Here is an 18,049-nt window from a genome sequence, read left to right as displayed (position 1 = left end):
TGCTGGTGGAAGACCCGCCCCTGGCCATGCCGATTGGCTGAATTGTAGTTAATTAAGAGAATTTGATTGGACACATCATATGCCAATCAACTGACAGTGCGTCAGGACCTTCTGTACATCGGATACTGATGCAACAAAAATGAAATAACTACTTCATTCAGTAAAACAATACTGTGACAATTCACTCAAATGTAAATGAGTATTAAACGACTCAATAAATCCACTTTAATTAAAGCATCTATCATATTTGTTGTAGTTCTTTTATTGTCACATTGTGGTTTGAGCTGGTTTTCAGCATCAGGTCTGCCCCCTCAGTGGTTTAGACACAGACTATCATGAACAAACCAACATGAACAGCACAGCAACCAAACAAAACTCTGAAACAGATGAAACTTGAGACTGTTACCGAAGACACGTGGGAGATATAACAAACACTTCCTCACTTCAAATGTGTAAATATATACACCAATAAAAGCACTGACTTAAATCTCTTTTGTATCGACAATATTCTCCAATTTATTGCCATTTATTAATTTTCTTTGCGGCCTCCAGGACGGAAGAAAGATCAGCTTTGTCTCCAAATTCCTTCTCCCTCTGCTCCAGTAGGATACCCTGAGTAAGAAGAAGGGAGACGTCAGAGCTTTTTCAGGAGGACATTTACACAATTCTTCTCATTCTGAGACTACAAACTTTGAAATGAATGAGTAATGATAAATGAATGACTTTTAAGGTCTAGACTTTGTTTTGTATTACCTGCTTTTCTACTCCAATGACATACAAGCCACCAAGAACGAAACTTTCCCCCTTTCTGTTGCCCTGGTAACCCTTCTTCTGAGCGTGGACCAGGTTTCGTAGAACACCCAGACGAACAAGACCGAGACCCAGTCCCATTCTTCTGTATTTAGGGCCATAGAAAGCCCGCTGCAAAGGAAGGGCAAAGAAGAGGAGAAAAAAACGAGAAGACTGAGAAACGAGTTTCTGTTGATGAATGCTCGTCAGACCCTGTGTACAAATACCTTGTGATCCACAAAGATCTCCCCATTAAAGTACTTCCTGAAGGTCTGGATCTCGGTGCCGACGTCCTCCTTCACCACACAGTACAGAGGGACTCCGAGCTCATCCAGCTGGGGTTTCAGAGAGGACAGCTGTGCAGCCTCCTGAGGACAGATGAAACAGAAAACATCACTATTTTATTATCAAATGAATGGTGACACGCGAACAAAGTAGACCACGTTTGAGACAATTAATACCCTCTTTCTCACACATTGGGTTCTGGCAGTAAGTCAGTGGTTCCCAACCCTGGCGTTTAAATGCTTTTGTATTTCAGTGCTGTGAAAATCTTCACAGGGTCACAATTGTTGCTGTCACACTGGGTATTTGAGCACTGCTGCTTCTGTTTTCTGGTACAAATACTGAACGTCACATCAGACACAATCACACATCCATTATTGGCCACAACTGAAAACCACACACTAATGCCACGCTGACACCATCATCAGCTGTCTGGTGTTGACAGAAAAACATTGAGTTGCACGGAAATAAGAGACAGATGTATCCTGTTTTTAGATTTTAGCTTCTACAGTGTTTTTTTTTTCTACTTCAAAGCGCCTCAACCGACAAATAAAAGTGCGTCATTTCAGTTGTAGCAGCCCCAGTGGACAATACTGAATATACCTGAAACTAAGTATACTAATGTGTATTATATCTCACACATGTGGATACTGTACCTCTCTGCACAAGGCTCATCCAGGACGCCTCACAACCAGAATCACTGCTCCATTTCTCTCCCACAAAGTTTGACCTTTCACCGTCCTCCCATCTGCAGAATCACACAAAACATACTGAATATGATTTGTCTTTGTTTTAGAAGCTGGTAGGCGAAGTGAAAAGTTTTGAGCCTTTAAGGTTAATAACAATAGATATTTAATACTGGGTGAAAACCTAAACAGAGAGAGTACAAACTGAGAAAACAATCCCGCCACAAGTAGCTGTTTGGTAGCTTTTGATCATATCACATGGTCTTCATCGGCAGAGTGAGTTTGCTCAGTTGCAAAGAAAAAACTACTCAGAAAATCCCCGTCTACAATCCCCTGACTACAGGGCAAAAGATCACGCGATCTAAGCACCAGAGCAGCTACTGAGTGAACCACAGCACATATAATGTATTCACCTCCTGTTGTCGTCTGAAGATCAGAGGTACCCAGTTCCTCCAGAGAGGCCGGAGCTGACTTCGTTAGGAATAAGTCAGTGTTGGCGAGGGCCACTACAACCAGCAGAGTGGCCACGACTGCCAGAGCCACATACCACACATTAAACAGCTCCCCCATCAGCATGAAGGACATAACTGGAGAGAGCAGAGAAAATAAATTCATCTTTGCTAGCTTCAGAAAAATCAGTCGCATTATACACTTCTTCTAGATGTAATCAAAATTCAACATTACTGTAATACAAGTTAAACGGTACAGTTACTGACCTCAGCATAACCTACTTTCCCTGTGCAACTATTACCTCTTTGACTTGCTGTTACATGTCTGTGCAAACCTCCGTGAAGATTTCAGCCTTTTGCTCAGAATGACACTGTTTACACGCAGTGCGGTGACTAATCTCCCCTTTCTGGCAGTTGGTGTCATAACTGGTATGTTTGATAAGGTGCTGCGGTCCACATTTTGTGAGGAAAGGCTTTCAATTGTCTCACAAAATATTGAGCTGACCAGCTGTCGAGGAATTAAAATTGAAAATGCACCTTAAGGAGATTATTGTCCATGTCAGTTTAAAGGTCAAAGGTTGAGGTCAATACTGAACTTTCAATTTTTTTTCTTTTAAAAGCAAACAAACCATCCTGGGTCTCCAAGTATTACAATTCTGTTCATTAAAGTTGCTCTAATGTTAATAAGTAGATACTGTATTTGAAGGACCACGCCCTTCAGCTGTACTATATCCAAAATAACAGTACTGTGTTTCACTTTTCGTCAGTGCAGGAATAAACTGCATATGCTGCATTGTAAACTAGTCCATGACAGATAAATGACCATTACTTTCAAAATCTACTTGATTAAAAAGCTTGTTAGCTGTTATACCAACCTGCTCCCATAGTTGCTTCAGATGTACGATGAAGTATCCAGTGAGAGTTGAAGTTTATTCATGCTGAAAACGCAAAACTCCAAAATGCTGTTCAAACTGTTCTTCTGGTCGCCAGTTAACGAAATGCAAACGCACCAACAAGTGGCTTGTTTCTGTGAGTTCTCGTACCACTAAGAGGAGCCCCTGCAGGAAACCAGACTGATCTTACATGGTGGTGTTGGCTCTGAAAAACAGTCCCACCCTCCACCCAGGAATTTAGATTACTTTCATATCAGGAAGTCCAACATCTGAACAAGCAGTGAATAATAATAAAAACACTGTGAAGCACAAAGCCATGTTTTATTAGTCAAAGGTCACGGTTTCTTGGCTCCAAGATGACACAGCAGCATCACAGAGTAATACAGGGAACTGAGTGTTAGACATCAGGTCTGCTTCCTCTCTTGAGTTTCAAGACAGACCATCATTAACACACTCAGAGCCTCTTACTACACAGTCATGCCCCAAAAATGCATCCTGGGTCCCACGACCAGTGCACTTTTCTCACACACTTTAACTTTAACATCAAACTGTGTCACAAAATCCTGCAATTTAAACATCTTCCAACATTCATGCGATCGTTCGTACAGCCGCATGTCATTTATATGGTTCTAAACTTTCTCTGTGCTCATGATTTACGGCAGATATGAGACTCTTATCCACCAGGGGTAAGACAAAGCATTACTTCTGCCCTAAAGGCAGAAGCTCTTGTGATATTCTTCTTGCAGCTCGGATGACGTCTTCGATGTTGACTTTATCTCCAAATTCAATCTCTCTGTGCTCCAGAAGTATTCCCTGTGAGAGAATAAAGAAGAATGAAGGGTAAAATATATATATATGAAACAGTTCCAAATGTGCTTGTTTTACTCCTCTTTCACATGATTTGGGGTTTTACCTGCTGTTGCCGTCCAATGACGAAGACCCCACCAAGGACAAAGCCCTCTCCCAAAACGTTTCCCATGAAGCCGTTCTTAAAGGCCCTCAGGCCGTTCATCCAAACTCCAACACGCAGGAACGCCAGGAGACCCATCCTCCGCTCACGGGGTCCATAAAAACGCCTCTGCAAGCAGACAAACCAAAAGGCCTTGAATCATTCATGCAGAGCTAAACAGATTTTCCACAGATCCTGAAGGACTTCAGTGTGTTTATAAGAAGCAAGGCTGAGAAACTGGTTAAATCTGGTTTGAACATGTGTTCCCTCTTAAAAAAGGAAAACCTCAGTATCACTACACAATACACTGATTCATAACAGAAAAACAAAAGTCCACCTTTTCATCCAAGAAGATCTCCCCCTTGAAGTACGGTCTGAAGTTCTGGACCTCGGTGCCGACGTCCTCCTTCACCACAGCGTACAGAGGGACCCCGAGCTCATCCAGCTGGGGTTTCAGAGAGGACAGCTCTGCAGCCTCCTGCAGCCAATCAGGGTATAAAGAAACTCACGGTTTGTTTTTTAGTCTGCCATTGTGTGCAATACAAACACAAAAAGGACCTGCACCCATCAACCAGTAAATAATGAATGAAAGGGATATTGGTTGTATTTTTTTTTGTTGACATAAATTAAATTTTTTCTAAAGTTTTGTTTCATATGTATTGCCGTTACTTTTGTTCTTTCTTAAGGTTTCAATTTGTATGCGTTATCTGTTTTATTGGTCCTCTTAAATTATGTGTAAGTGTTAGTGCTGTGACAGTATGTCTCTTGTATTTGGTCAATGTGCGTTTAAAACCTCTTAAACCCCACTGACCCACTAGTTGATGGGTGAGTCAGTACAAACTCATATGCAGCAAAACACTGCTCACACACACAGAACTTAATATTAAGAATTAATTGGAGAAAAAGTTTCCAAATATACAAAATAAGTCAGGATGAAAATGACATCAGCAGCTACTTGCGGGGAAATAAGAGCAAAAGGGATTTTAAGGGGTTAAAAATCCCTTTTCATAGTAAGACACTGGACATACGGACTTTACCTCTCTGCACAAAAATCATCCAGGTCGCCGCACTGCCATGATGACAGCTCCAGACCTCTCCCACAGAGATCTGGCTTTCAGGGTCCTTGTTTCTGAGTGACGAGGGGCGAAAGCGTTGAGCAGCAGACTAAACAAACAACAAACTCACTGTCGCATAACGTCGCTGCGGGATAAAGACACGGAGAGTTCTGGCTTACCTCCTTTCAACGTTTTGAGTTCAGTCTCCTCCAGGTGCTTGAGGGTGGCCTTCAGCGGGGGCGTCAGGAACATGTCAGTGAAGAAGTTCATGACAGCAGCGACGAGGCCGCCGACTGCAGCCGCAGCGTGGGCTACGAGTGCCACCGCCATCTCGCGTCTCTGTTCCCGTCTTAGTTTAATGCATCTTGGAGCGACAGCAGCTCTGTGACTGCAGCCGCGGCTGAAAGCGCATTTAAATTCCAGCCGGAGTTGATCCTCCCAGTGTTTCTCAAACCCAACCCTCCTTCGATACTGATCAAACAACCTGATTACACGCAGCTGCGTTTGATCAGTGACGCCGTCGTCTAGTCTGCAGAGCGAAGACAACAACAGTCATTGTGGACCGGTGTCGGTCCTCCTCCTCCAGTCCAAAGGTCACTGAGAGAGGAAAGAAATCTGCACCGTCATTCCGCCAAAATGTCAGACAGCAGCAGCGATAAGCTTACACAATAAAAACCTAGTGTTGCACTCTGCTCCATCTGCACCATCACCACCATTAAAACCCTCTTTACAGTTTCACTCCTGCTCTCATGCAGGTTCATCAGACGGAGATACTGAAATAAATCAAATAAATGACGATGTATTAGTGATAAATGTTTATTTTTTTACACACATACTTTATATTTGCACATATATATCCACCAAACATGTATACTGAAGCTATAAAAGTATTTAAACTTCATGTTGGATCAGTGGATCGTCAAACAAAACGGACTTGATCATGTTTGTTCTGCTTCTTCTTCTTCTTCCTGAAAAGCAACAACAGTTACAATTTATTCACCACTGAAACTATAAACTATTCTCATTTTCACTTGTTGAGATTTGGCCTACACAATCTACCTTCTCCTGGACGTCCTCCATGTCTGGAGGAGAGTTTTCAGGGGCCCCCTGTGAAGTCTCAGGTCTCTCGTTGGACGCTGTCCCCTCTACGGTTACGTCACTGTCAACTGGAGCCGAGCTATCAGTGGTCTCAGTTGTGCGTTGCACGTCTGCCTCCTGAGATGAGGTGGTCGGGAACAGTTCTGGTTAAGCATTAATCAAATGTGTCTTTGCATTTCTAGCTCCAGATTCTCAACGGAGTCTCCGGCAGACTGTCTACTGCTGGCACTGCCGCCTCCTCTGGACTTGTTTTTACTTGCAAAGAATGAGACAAAAATATTGTGCAAAGATCAGTCACCTTTTCCTGGTCCTGAAGAGGTGGAGAACCTGATTTCTGTGTCTCCTGCTCAGTTTCTGCTGTCTGTTCTTCAGTAGAAAATGTCTCCTCTTGTTTGAGACTTTCACTCTGTGGGGCTGAAGCCCCATCTTCATCTTCATCAACCTGCTGGTGAAATGGTGTGATGTAGAACATTAGTAGCTCAGCCTGACTCGTCTGTATTTTCTTCACCTGAACACCTGTAAAGTTTAGAGGAATGAACATCTTCTATAATGTTTAATCTTCATTTTGCCTCAAATCTTCTCTGTTCGTCCACCCACTGTCTCTCCTCTCTCTTTATCCTGCATCTCTTACATCCTCAATCTGTGAACACGGCAACCTAAATCAACCTGTACTTCAGCAGCATCACCTTCTCTGTGTGTTGAGGGGAACGAGGGCTTTGTTTGTCTCGTAGCTCTTCTGTTGTGTCTGCTTTTAAGTCATCAGCGTCTCGACTCGGAGTCGAGTGTAACGCTTCAGTCTGCTCAGACTCGGTCGCGTCAGCTTGATCAACCGCCTGCAGAGCCGTTGTGAGACAGAACAATATGTAATTTAAGCATCACAGTGAAACATAAGCAGATGTTTTGCCAGCTGCTCTCAGTGTTAAACATGAACCTCTAGCTACCTTTTTATTTGTTATGAATTAAATGTTGTTGCTTAACACATGCAGATAAACAGTTGAACATAATAATAAATAAATAAAATGGCTGAGATATCATTTGTCTCATCACCTTATCCTCATCTTGGTCAACCTCTTTCACTTCTGCTTGATTGCTGCTTGCTGTTTTCTCTTCTACATGATTGTTAGTTGGCTCCAACTCTGTTTTCTCTTCTGCTTCATCGCTCCTCGACTCCACTTTGGTTTTTTCAGTGGGCTTTTCTGTAGACTCCTCTTTGACCTCAGTGCTGAGGGCCTCAGAGAGGGAAGAGCCACTGGCCTCCAGAAGTTTTCTCTCAGGGGACTCTGGATTAGTTACATGATCTGTAACCTTCACCTGGCACACACACCATCCACTTGACATCATTTGATGACTATTTTCACACCATTCAAGTCGAGTCATGCATTAGAATAAGAAAACTACTCCGTCCCTCCACCGAAAAAAAACTCAGCAACGGTCATCAATCAAAACCAAAGATCACAGGAAACCAAACCAAGTGATTGCAAAAGATCAGGGAGGCACCACCACCAGAAGCACTCAGATTTGAGATCTACTTTTTATCACCTCTGGTTCAGTGTCATTTTCCTGAACTTCAGTTTGGTGTTCTTCTGTGTCCTGCTGGTTTTCTGGATCAGGGGTGCTTGGTTTCTCTTCTGTCACAGGTTTGTTGTCCTCAGCAGCTTCTGTTGTGGCTGGCGTGGGTGCATCAGATCCTGTAGGCTCCTTCTCAGAGATCTGTTGATGTGGTGATGTTGATATGCTCTTCAGGGATGTGTTTAAACATGCATCACAGCGATGACTTTGCTTTTCTGAACCTTCCTCTCTTCTCCTTCGTCTGATGTTCCTCACAGCTCTTTGTCTTTGCTTAAAATTAACTTCTCAAAACTGGGAAAATAGGAATGTTCACCTTTTAAAAGCTACATTTAACAAAACAACATCTGAAAATGAGCAAACAAAGCAGCACAGACTCAAACTAGAAAGAAATTAAAAGTGACCCCTCCAGAAGAACAAGAAAACTGTGTTAGAATAGATGAACAGGTGAATGGAGGTTCAGTTACATTAACTCTTTGTAATCAGTCAGTTAAAACACACAAACTGAGAGAGTTACAGGGATTTTGTCACACAACATACTTTTGTAGACTCTTCCAAGGCCTCACTGATCTTTCGCTCCTCCTCCTTCAGCTTCTCTTGGTGCAACGCTTCTTCTTTGGCTTTCACCAGCTCCTGCTCCAGGAGTGCCAAATTGGCCTTTTTCTGCAAATAAAGAAGTGGGACAAGAACTTGATTGAGAAAAGTGACCCTACTACACCTTTTTAGCACCCTTGTTGCCTGTAGTTTCTTTTTTTTTAAGTCTTGTAAAGGGTTTGACCCTCTGACCCTTTATGTCTGAGGCAGCCACACAACTCCAGACATGCAGGGCTCTGTTAGCAGTTTCTAAATCTGAGCTAAAGGTAAAAGGTGACTGGGCTTTTGTTGCCACAGCCCCAATAAGCTTTATAGCGCTCAGCCTGAGGAGCTTAGACTGTCTAAGTCTGCATCATCCTTTACTGCAGTTCTTGAAACCTCTTTGAAGATCAGGGCTTTGAGGTAGTAGTAGTGGCAGTAGTAGCTTTAGCACTAGCAGTTTAATAGCTAGTAGCAGTGTTTCCCAGGAGTAAGTCTCCTTGTGGTGGAAGGGGTCTCCAATATCAATATTTCCACTGCAGACCTGCATTCACATGATAACTTGTGCATTCAGACCCTTAAGTAAAAGTGGCAATACACTATACAAACAGTCCATTACAAGTAAAAGTCGTGCATTCAGACTTGGTTTAAGTGAAAGTATGTGTTATTAACAAAATGTGCTTAATCTGCACTTTATTTCCACTTGAGGGCAGTGGAAACAAGCTGTAAACACTACACTGAAATAAACAGTCACCACCAGCGACTCCTTTCACATACAAGTAGTCCATTGTTAAAAGAAAAATACTGATTATAGCTGCTTTAAAGTCCTAAAATAGCACTATCAGCATTATATAATTATACATCAAAGATTATTATTACAGATGAATTAACATGTAAACACGATTTTAATGTTGGAGCTGGCAGAGGTGGGGCTAATTTTAACTAATAGGGGGCCAATTAGTGGAGTATACGCATAAGTAGAAGTACTCTAGGAAAGTACAAGTACCTCAGACTTACTTTTCATTTGTATGTTAAACTACATTTTCACGCAGGCTTTTAAAAATGAATGAGTCATAAATATGCACCCTAATATACTGTTTATGTAAAACCCTGTGTTGTGTAATGGTTCCCCCTGCTGACGGGGGAACAACCCAGCAGCTTACCTCCGTCTCGTAAGCCACATTTGCGTTGTACTTGTACAGCCAGTGGGCGAGGTACAGGATGGGGTTTGCAGGGCGCTGCTCGGCCACTTCAGCCAGTCCGTCTGCCAGACATCTTCCCAGGTGTCTTTTTAGATACTCAGAGTCCATGTTTTTTTTTTCTGCGTGAATAATTAAAACTAAATTAACTTTGTGAATGGTTAACATATAACATTGCAAAGTGAGCCGATTTAAGCTGCGAACCGCCCCCTTGTTAACTGCAGAATTCGGCGTCAGTTAGCGACGGTTAACAGGAAGTTAGCAGAAAACAAAGGTTTAGCTAACTTGCGCTTTTTGACGTTAATGTTTATCTCTACAGTAAGTAGTTGTATTTTTACTGTGTATTATTTATGTCGTCAGCTAAACGTAACAACTCATTTACCAATTCGGGTGAAGACATTACCAAAACAAACCGTTTTCACCGAGCGTCCGGATGTATGGGTTGTGTCTCCATGGTAACGGTGTCACGTCATTAATGCGCCCCTCAGTCCCTTTAAACTGGTTCCTACTACCGCTGATAGGCTAACTTCTAATACTACTGCTAATAATAATAATAATAATAATAATAATAATAATAATAAACACAAGATTTATAGTGATAGCTGTGTGGTCCTCTGATATTGATTAGTTTAAGCCTACATTTTATTGACATTACAGACCACAACATTTAACTTCGTATGGAACATTTTGATCGTGACAAATCCTAGGCTACATTTCTTCAATATTTATTGTAATTTTATATGCACCCAGTCCTGAAACTCGCTCACATGGGAGACGAGAAGGTGGGAAGAATTGCAGCAGGCTCCATTTCCAAGAAACAGATGACACCCAGTTAACATTTGTAATCACAGATATCATTTTCCTTGTATAATCATAGTACACACCTTTCAGCCAAATATAGCCTCACAACGACAGGAGGAGTCGCCCAATCAGAGTGTGCGAAGTGCACTGATGCAGTCCAGTCCCTCTCACTGCTCATACTGAGGTGATTTGAATGTAATCCAACTCATTGAGTGGATTTTTTTCTCTTAAGCAGTTTTGTCCCACTTATCGGCCCCGTGAACGTAAAAACATGCTGTTAGTCTCCACTTTCATTAATCACAAGAGGGTTTATTAAGTACTGATATTTTAATATTGTTTTCAATAAGTATTTTTTCTTCTAACAAGGAGAGATCAAAAGTCACCAACAAAAAAACACAGTATCGGTTGAAATAAAAGAACAATATAAAGCTGCCCTCTGGTGGTTGTATCTGCAACAGACGTTTTGGGTTCCTTAATACTTGTTTTAGTTCCTAGTATTGCTATTTTCTAATTATTTGTGCAAAGAAGTCGGAAATGCTTTCATGCAAACGGTTCATATAGACCTTTGTAACAGAAATCATCAAACACACAGGGAGCAGAAAGAAAGGCTGTCATCCATACACATATTTTCACCGCATGTCCATCCACTTCTTTCTGAAAAAATATCATCACCTGACAAACATGTGAACTGCTTCGATCCTCAGTTGTGAAAAATGCCAGTTTAAAACCAGCTCATCGGCTGCAGCTGGCAAGACCAAAGCTGCGTCATCAGTGTGTGCACAGATTTTTATTTGTGTTGTTCACAAAAGGCTTCTTTTTGACAACTGTTTTTCATACGGACTATTCAACTGCACAGATTCCAGAATACAACAAACAAGAACTGAATGGGCCAGGAACGTATTACACTTTATGATGTTACACGACTCGACTCAGCAAGACATATTTAATGAAACATATCATGAGCTAATTATTGACTAAGGGAGAATGCAGTAAAACGGGTGCTTCGTTTTGCAGGAACAAATCACTTCTAAAGCAGATCTTGCAGGCGGATCAGCAGTAAGATGAGACGGATCTGAGTCCAGAGAGTCCCGGTAGCAGCAGGACTGCAGCCGGACCGCTGCAGCGGCTCACAGATCACTGCTTTTACTTTGTGACGAAGTTGTAAATGCGCTTGACCGACGGTAATGCGCGCAGGAGCGACCAGCTGTGTGGGAACCGGTTCCGCTGCTGAAGTGTCAAAGGTCTGATCTGATCCTACCTGGAGCGACTCCTCCGGTTTCACTGCGGGACACCACTGCGTCAGCAACAGCTGTCCTGCAGCCCCGCGCTGGCTGCCAGAAGGGGAGAATTACGTCCTCAGTGTACGGCTTCACGGAGGACTTGATTTTTTTTTTCAAGTTTCTTGGATTCTGTGGAAATATTTGCTTTACCGTGCAAGGTAACCCGCCACCTGCCGTCTGCTGTCTCCCACGAGTCTGCATGATTCTCAGAATGTAAAAGTTTGCTGTCAGACTGCAGGTTGACGGTTTTACTTGCAGGTTCATGACTGAATTTGACGGTTATTTACGTTTTGGAGTTAGTTCGTTGGCGTCTTCACTGGTCGGCAGTTTCTTGCTGTGCTTCTCTTTCTCCGGATGAAATGGAGTTATTCGGCGTCTTCCTGCTCTTAATGTAGCCGTGTTATAGTAGTTACAGCAGGATATTAACCTGCAGTTTCCTACCGAGTCATGGAGAACCATTTGGCTGCTGTTTGATAAAGAGCAGTTTTCATTTAAAAGGTAGAAAAATATGGTCGTACACTGTAAATGAAGTGAGGTATGTTTTTTTCTCAAAATAATCAGTTGCACAGCCGAAGAAATGAAAAGCAAAGACGTGTTTTAATATGAGCGCCTTTGTTCTAATAATAAACACGGACCTGTAATTGAGCTTAGGTCAAATGTGGAATTTAGATTTATGGCTTCTCGGCAGTGTTTTGTGAGCAAGCGTGTGGGTGTTTGTGTTGTGAAGGTGCACACTATTATGCTACAGTATCTACAGTATGAGAAGGACAACTGCGCATGAGCATCATAACAGGCCCATGTCTTCACCTGCCAGGTGAATATCTCCTTCGAGGCACATGGCTGTAATGTCCAGTGTGGACACTTTGCAACCTTCTCAATCCCCACTATGCCTCCTCCCACAGGGGCAACGCGTTATTTTTAGCCCATGCCTTCATGGCAGATGGGAAAGATACTGTGATGCTGTGGATGCTCATACCCCACCATTTCTCTGCTGTTAATCCACGTTGCCCAAATCAGAGGTGTGGGACTACAGAGACAGCCTGGCTCCATGCAGGCAACGCAGGTCTTTGGACACAGTGGAAGACGTGGAGGCTGGTGTTCATATTAGATCCCGTCAACAGTGCATCTGCAACTCTGAAACAGGATGGGCTCCTGCAGTGGAGCCCCAGCAGTAGAGCTAATGCAGATTTCAACATGGATGGGGATCATCAGGTGGTATTTTTAAGTTCTTAGAGAGAGTCTTGTTTGTGTATGATCTCCTCTATGCTGCATTCTCCACTGACAATCTTTTGCGTCATCACACATGAGGCAGATGGCATAAAATACGTTTTTTTTTTGTAGCTTTCAACATGCATAATGTGTTAAGATGTATCTCTGTGGTCGTCCTCTGCCTGACTGTGTTTGTGTGTCTCGCATCACATGTTCCTGGACGCAGAAGGTGTCGGTTTTGAGTTTCTTTCACCAAGTGAGCCCATGTGACTGCTTGGCTAGGCCTCTGTATTTTCCAGGCTATTCAAAAGGTGAAATAAGGTTAAAGATAAGTACAACTTTTCTTTTTCTCAAAACTTACCATCTCATTTGTTCAGTTCCATCTCATGTGTCCGACATACAGTTTTGTTGCTTTGTTGTGACAGATATATATATATAATTTATTTGCTAAAATATTTTGTTTTAACTAGATGGTTCGAACATGAGCTGCTCCCTCATGGACGTCTGTGTTTTTCAAGGACTTGATTGTGTTATGAATATCATAATAGCTTCCCCTGGTCCCTCACAGGATGGATGGAATATTCTCCATATCGTTTCCACGTGTAATCTACTCAGATTTCTGTGCAGCGAGTGCAAAGGCCAAATGGGTCAGTTTGAGACAGCAGAAATCTGTTTGGAAAGCCGTATTAGACTTTAGAACAGAACAACATTAATCCTGGTGACCCAAACAAACAAATCTTACATTTAGGGTTCGTTCCAAGATGGTTTACACACATTGTTTGGCTGCGTCCTCTAATGAAAGTCTGGATTTATTAAGTCAGTTGGCCTATATGTCTCTGTTAGCCATCTGACCATCCTACTGCACCAGGGAGATTACGTTAGGTCTTTACAGCTCCTCGCTATGCAGCGACAGAGGCATACCGCGAATGACAGCAGCTGTCTTCTTAGCAGCAACATAATGCATGTAGGGATATATTGCAACTTCGGTCCACTGATAAAGACATCAAAATAAGAGTGAAAGACTCCAAGGGCTTGACCCTGAGTCGTTACTGAGGCCACGGACATGCTGTCTGTTTTGACTGAGCATGTAGCTATGAATTTAAAGAGCAAACAACATACAATGACACAGTAGGAAGCAGGAACAGGTGGAGAGCTCTGTTTTAATGTGGCTCCCTATAGGGTTTGAAATACAAGGTTAACTGGTGGGTGACAGGGTGTTGAAGCAAGCTGCGAGAGAGCGAAGTGCAGTGTTGCGATTTGACCCCGTGAGAAAACAGGAGCACGGCAAATGTCAAAGGACATGTGGATAAAAGCCCTTGTTTGCTCTGTAGATCTGTTGTTTACAACTTAACCACTCAGACGTTTGCCATGTCGCCACAGCACCAGGCCACAGGCACCAGAGTTAAGCCAACAACTCATTAAAATTGATGAAAACATAAGGTCCTTATACCACTTCACACAGTATGTTCTCATGATATATTTTACATTTTTTATTGTCCAAAGATCTTATTGCTAATCTTATGTTTCACTGATCGGGACTCAAGACCCTGAAACTAAACTTTACTGTTAAAGAGACGACGGCACAAACCCTCCGGCTGTATGAACTCGTGCTGCCCTTGTGACAAAAGCCAAAAGCTGTTTCGGTTAGTTTCCGGAGGTGAATATTGGCATTCGCATTCCACGGCCGGCTAGTGTAACGAAGAGGTGTCTACATTACCCCGGCTATATCCTCAACGGGAATATCACAGGTCACATGGCCTTCGCTGACATGCGAGGTGATATATATATTACTGTCGGGGAAGGCTTCTGAAATCTAACATCCCCCTCCTCTTCCTCAGTTTGCCACCTGTCCACAGTGTAATGAGATGATTGTCTTCGGCTAGACTCTTAAAATCAAACCGGTGGTGGAAAGTAACCAAGTAGATTTACTCAAGAACTTCATTAAAAGTTTTGAGGTACTTGTACTTTACTTGAGTATATTGTTTATACTCCACTACATTTCAGAGGTAAATATTGTGCTTTTTACTGCACTACATTTACAATGATACAATCACTAGTTAGTTTGCAGATTTAGATTTTACATTAAAAAACATGCAGTAAGCTTATGAAATATAACACATTGTTAAGATTAAACCGGTGGTTCCCCTGGTTGGAGCTCTTTGCCACGTTTCAGACGTCTGAGTTGTTAGCAGTTCACCAAAGAGACGTTTCCCCTCTAACCCTCTCAGACGTTTTCAAAAAAGAGCAAAGATTGTAGAAAAGTCTGAAAAAAGAATATACATTTGTGTAGCAGAGCTCTTTTGTTCTTCTTTCCTCTCCCATTAATCATCCACTGGACTGAACTACCTAACGTACACACTACCTACCACCTCCAGCAGCTACAGCCGGTAACAGACTGATGCATCAGTATTAACAATCTAATAATGTCATATCTAATAATATATCAGCCACAGCGTGCAATTTACTGCAGAACGGAAAGTGCTTTTGCATTTGATACTTTAGATATATTTTGCTTGTGATACTTCTGTAATCTCAGGTAGGATTCTGAATGCAGAACTTTTACTTGTAATGGAGTATTGTTAGTACTTCTACTTAAGTAAAGGATGTTTCTTCCACCACTGACACAGGACTGTATTTTTTTGGACATGTTTTATGATGAGTTTAAGAGTGATATACAGAATCTATTTTCACTGATACTGAATATCACACTCTTGGCTCTTTCCTATGGAGAAACATACACTGATAAATGTAGCTACAGCATTTAACGCGTCGCCAACATGTATTATTTACTGACGCTGGAGACAAGGCAGCAACCTCTTCGAGAGGACTTTTTTGAGATTGGCAGGCTTTCAATTGAGGTACCAAGCTCTTTTAAAAACAGGACATTTGATGGCTTCAGCAGTAACGGTGTGATGTAATGCAATCAGGAAAAGTTCCCCATAAGACACGGAGAAACACATCCATTCTCAGGATGTGTATTTTAAGGTTGGCTCACGGTCAAGGGCAGCGGGGCCCACGGCTCCCAGAATGGGGGTTTTGAAACGGGATGATGAGGGGGGAAACTAGGACTTTGTAGGGAGCGTGAAGGGAGTAGTAGGTAGGTGCAGGGCTGCCCTTGTTGGTTGCCTTGTGATCAAATGGCACTGAGCTGTTGATATTGGTAATAAATCTAAAGTTTGGTAGGATAAAGAAAATACTGACACGCTGCTCAAGGAAAAGCTGCATGTGTGAGTGCCTCAGGATGGGGGCTTTGATGAGTGATAGTGTTAAGGTTGAATGATGATTGAAGTCTGCGTTGTATGAAAGAGGGATTAAGAGTCTCGAGTGTCATGTAGCGGGGTGGTGGTGGTGGGGTGGGGTGGGGGTGTAAAGTGCGGTTAAGGGTGCGGAGTCGGAAGCTTAGTGTGTTTGGGGCCTCATGTAAAATAGAAGGTAGTAGAGAGAGGAGTCAGCTCGGTAAGATAAGTTGGCATGCTGTCCTGTTTATCGGAGGGATGTGAGGCGCAGAGCGAAGGCTCAGCCAGGAAGGAATGAGCAGAGTCATCGGGCCTCTGTAACACGAAGCTGCGTCTTGATTGCCTGCAGCAGCTGGGCAGCCACCGTATCTGTGCGAGCGTGCGCGTCTCCTCTCATGTGGGTGAATGCATCATTTTCTGTTCAAGTGAGGTGGTTTGAGGGGGTGTTAGCCTACATTAATGTGTGTGATCAGTGGCTAACACTGTGCATCAATGCGTGCATCTCTTGTCTTTTCTCTTTCTGTTCTGCAGCGTGTTTGTCTGTCTTGATGATTAACGACATGTCTATTCTCTGTGTCTTTGTTTATTTAGTAAACTTTAGTTTAAAAGACATTATTGCAAGAAGTGGTCCCACAACTTTGTAGATTTTAGGTACTGCTTAGGTAGTTGATTTTGTGCATAGAGGATCTGTGTTTCTGAGGGGTTTAGCTGTACTACCGTGAAATCAATCTTTCCTTGGATCTATTTCTTGTTGGGTTAAGGCTCACTTATAGTCAAATGTGTATCAAAGCTAATTTGCAATTTATTTAACCTAAAATTGAAACATTTGCAAACTGCATGTTGATATTGTTGCTCCCTGAAAAATACATTATGCACATACATAGCTTTTTATTAATAAAAGACCACCTTCAGGTTAAGTGGTTGTAAAATTACATAATAGTAAACAACTAATACTTATGGGGAAGCAGTGATATCTTTTGTTTTATCTTGGCCCATCCTATGTTTTAACTATTTTAAAGGAAAATAGCTCATTTAAAGGGACGTGACATGACAGCAGGAGCCTAACCTTAGCTGCTCCAGACGAAACCAGACTGGTTGCTAAACACATCAAAGGATGTAAGCAAATGCCACTTGGATCCGATATGGAGCGTCTGCTAAGCTAATAAGTAATCTGATGTACACAAGTAATGTCATGGTCTCTTTAGAACGGTGGGAAAGTCCAAGCTCTCGTCCTGAGTGCGTCTAGTCATTTTGTTACCATCTTGACACTTTTAAGTGCTCGTGGTGTCATGAGGGGTGCAGGGTCAGAAGTGCAGAGGGCGGAGGGCAGGAACGAGGGAGGGTGGGGGTTCGCATACAGATCAAAGCAACTTAGACCTATGGTCATTATCGACAGTCAAGACACGGTTGGAGACATAAACTTTTAGTACAGTGCTCCCCAACCTTTTTGGCTTGTGACCCCTTTAAACAAAGTTTTAAACAGTTCCACCACAGAGTGACTTCCCCTCTGAACTTTTCATTTAAATAATTGACACAAGATGTCACCTCAGATTTATCTTGGGGACTATTTGAGAGGTCCCAACACCCAGGTTGGGACCCGCTGCTTCAGCACAGCTCCAACGCACTAGTAATGAAAGGATTATTGTGAGAAATTACTTGATTAATTGATCATCAGACTTTGTAAATTGTCATAAAAAGTAATTTATCATGTAAAAATACCAAACATTTATCAATTTAACTGGATAAATTTACTGTAAATTGAATACTTTTGGGTTTTTGACTGTTGGTCTGTCCAAATGGTCCTGGTTGCATTTGTTATCATACTAATTGATTGATTGAAAAAAATTAAGGGTTGCAAATAATGATTTTTTTTCATTACTGATGAATCTGCTGATTATTTTCTTGATTAATTGATTAATTCTTTGGCGTATAAAATGTCATGAAATAGTGGAAAATGCCTGTTACAGTTTCCTAAAGTTAAAGG

At 42.2% G+C, this 18,049-nt stretch overlaps 1 protein-coding gene and 2 pseudogenes across 1 annotated transcript; all 3 read right to left on the bottom strand.

Moving 5' to 3' along the window:
* Positions 1-241: 241 nt before the first annotated feature.
* On the bottom strand, positions 242-3,244 carry LOC139303119 (peroxiredoxin-like 2A; annotated as a pseudogene).
* Positions 3,245-3,401: 157 nt separating this feature from the next.
* On the bottom strand, positions 3,402-5,517 carry LOC139303051 (peroxiredoxin-like 2A; annotated as a pseudogene).
* A 419-nt stretch (positions 5,518-5,936) lies between these two features.
* On the bottom strand, positions 5,937-9,650 carry dydc2 (DPY30 domain containing 2). The gene is made up of 9 exons (XM_070927680.1): positions 9,504-9,650; positions 8,308-8,430; positions 7,741-7,911; positions 7,452-7,512; positions 7,249-7,409; positions 6,888-7,034; positions 6,500-6,643; positions 6,163-6,318; positions 5,937-6,071 (listed from the first exon to the last, which is right to left on the bottom strand). The coding sequence occupies exons 1-9, from the start codon at positions 9,648-9,650 to the stop codon at positions 6,042-6,044; spliced, it is 1,140 nt and encodes a 379-aa protein (XP_070783781.1). The 3' UTR covers positions 5,937-6,041.
* Positions 9,651-18,049: the final 8,399 nt, after the last annotated feature.

The sequence above is a fragment of the Enoplosus armatus genome, chromosome 20, assembly GCF_043641665.1.
Source record: "Enoplosus armatus isolate fEnoArm2 chromosome 20, fEnoArm2.hap1, whole genome shotgun sequence".
Taxonomy (NCBI): Eukaryota; Metazoa; Chordata; class Actinopteri; order Centrarchiformes; family Enoplosidae; genus Enoplosus; species Enoplosus armatus.
Note: the sequence above shows the minus strand (reverse complement) of the source record. Positions and strands in the feature narration are given on the sequence as shown.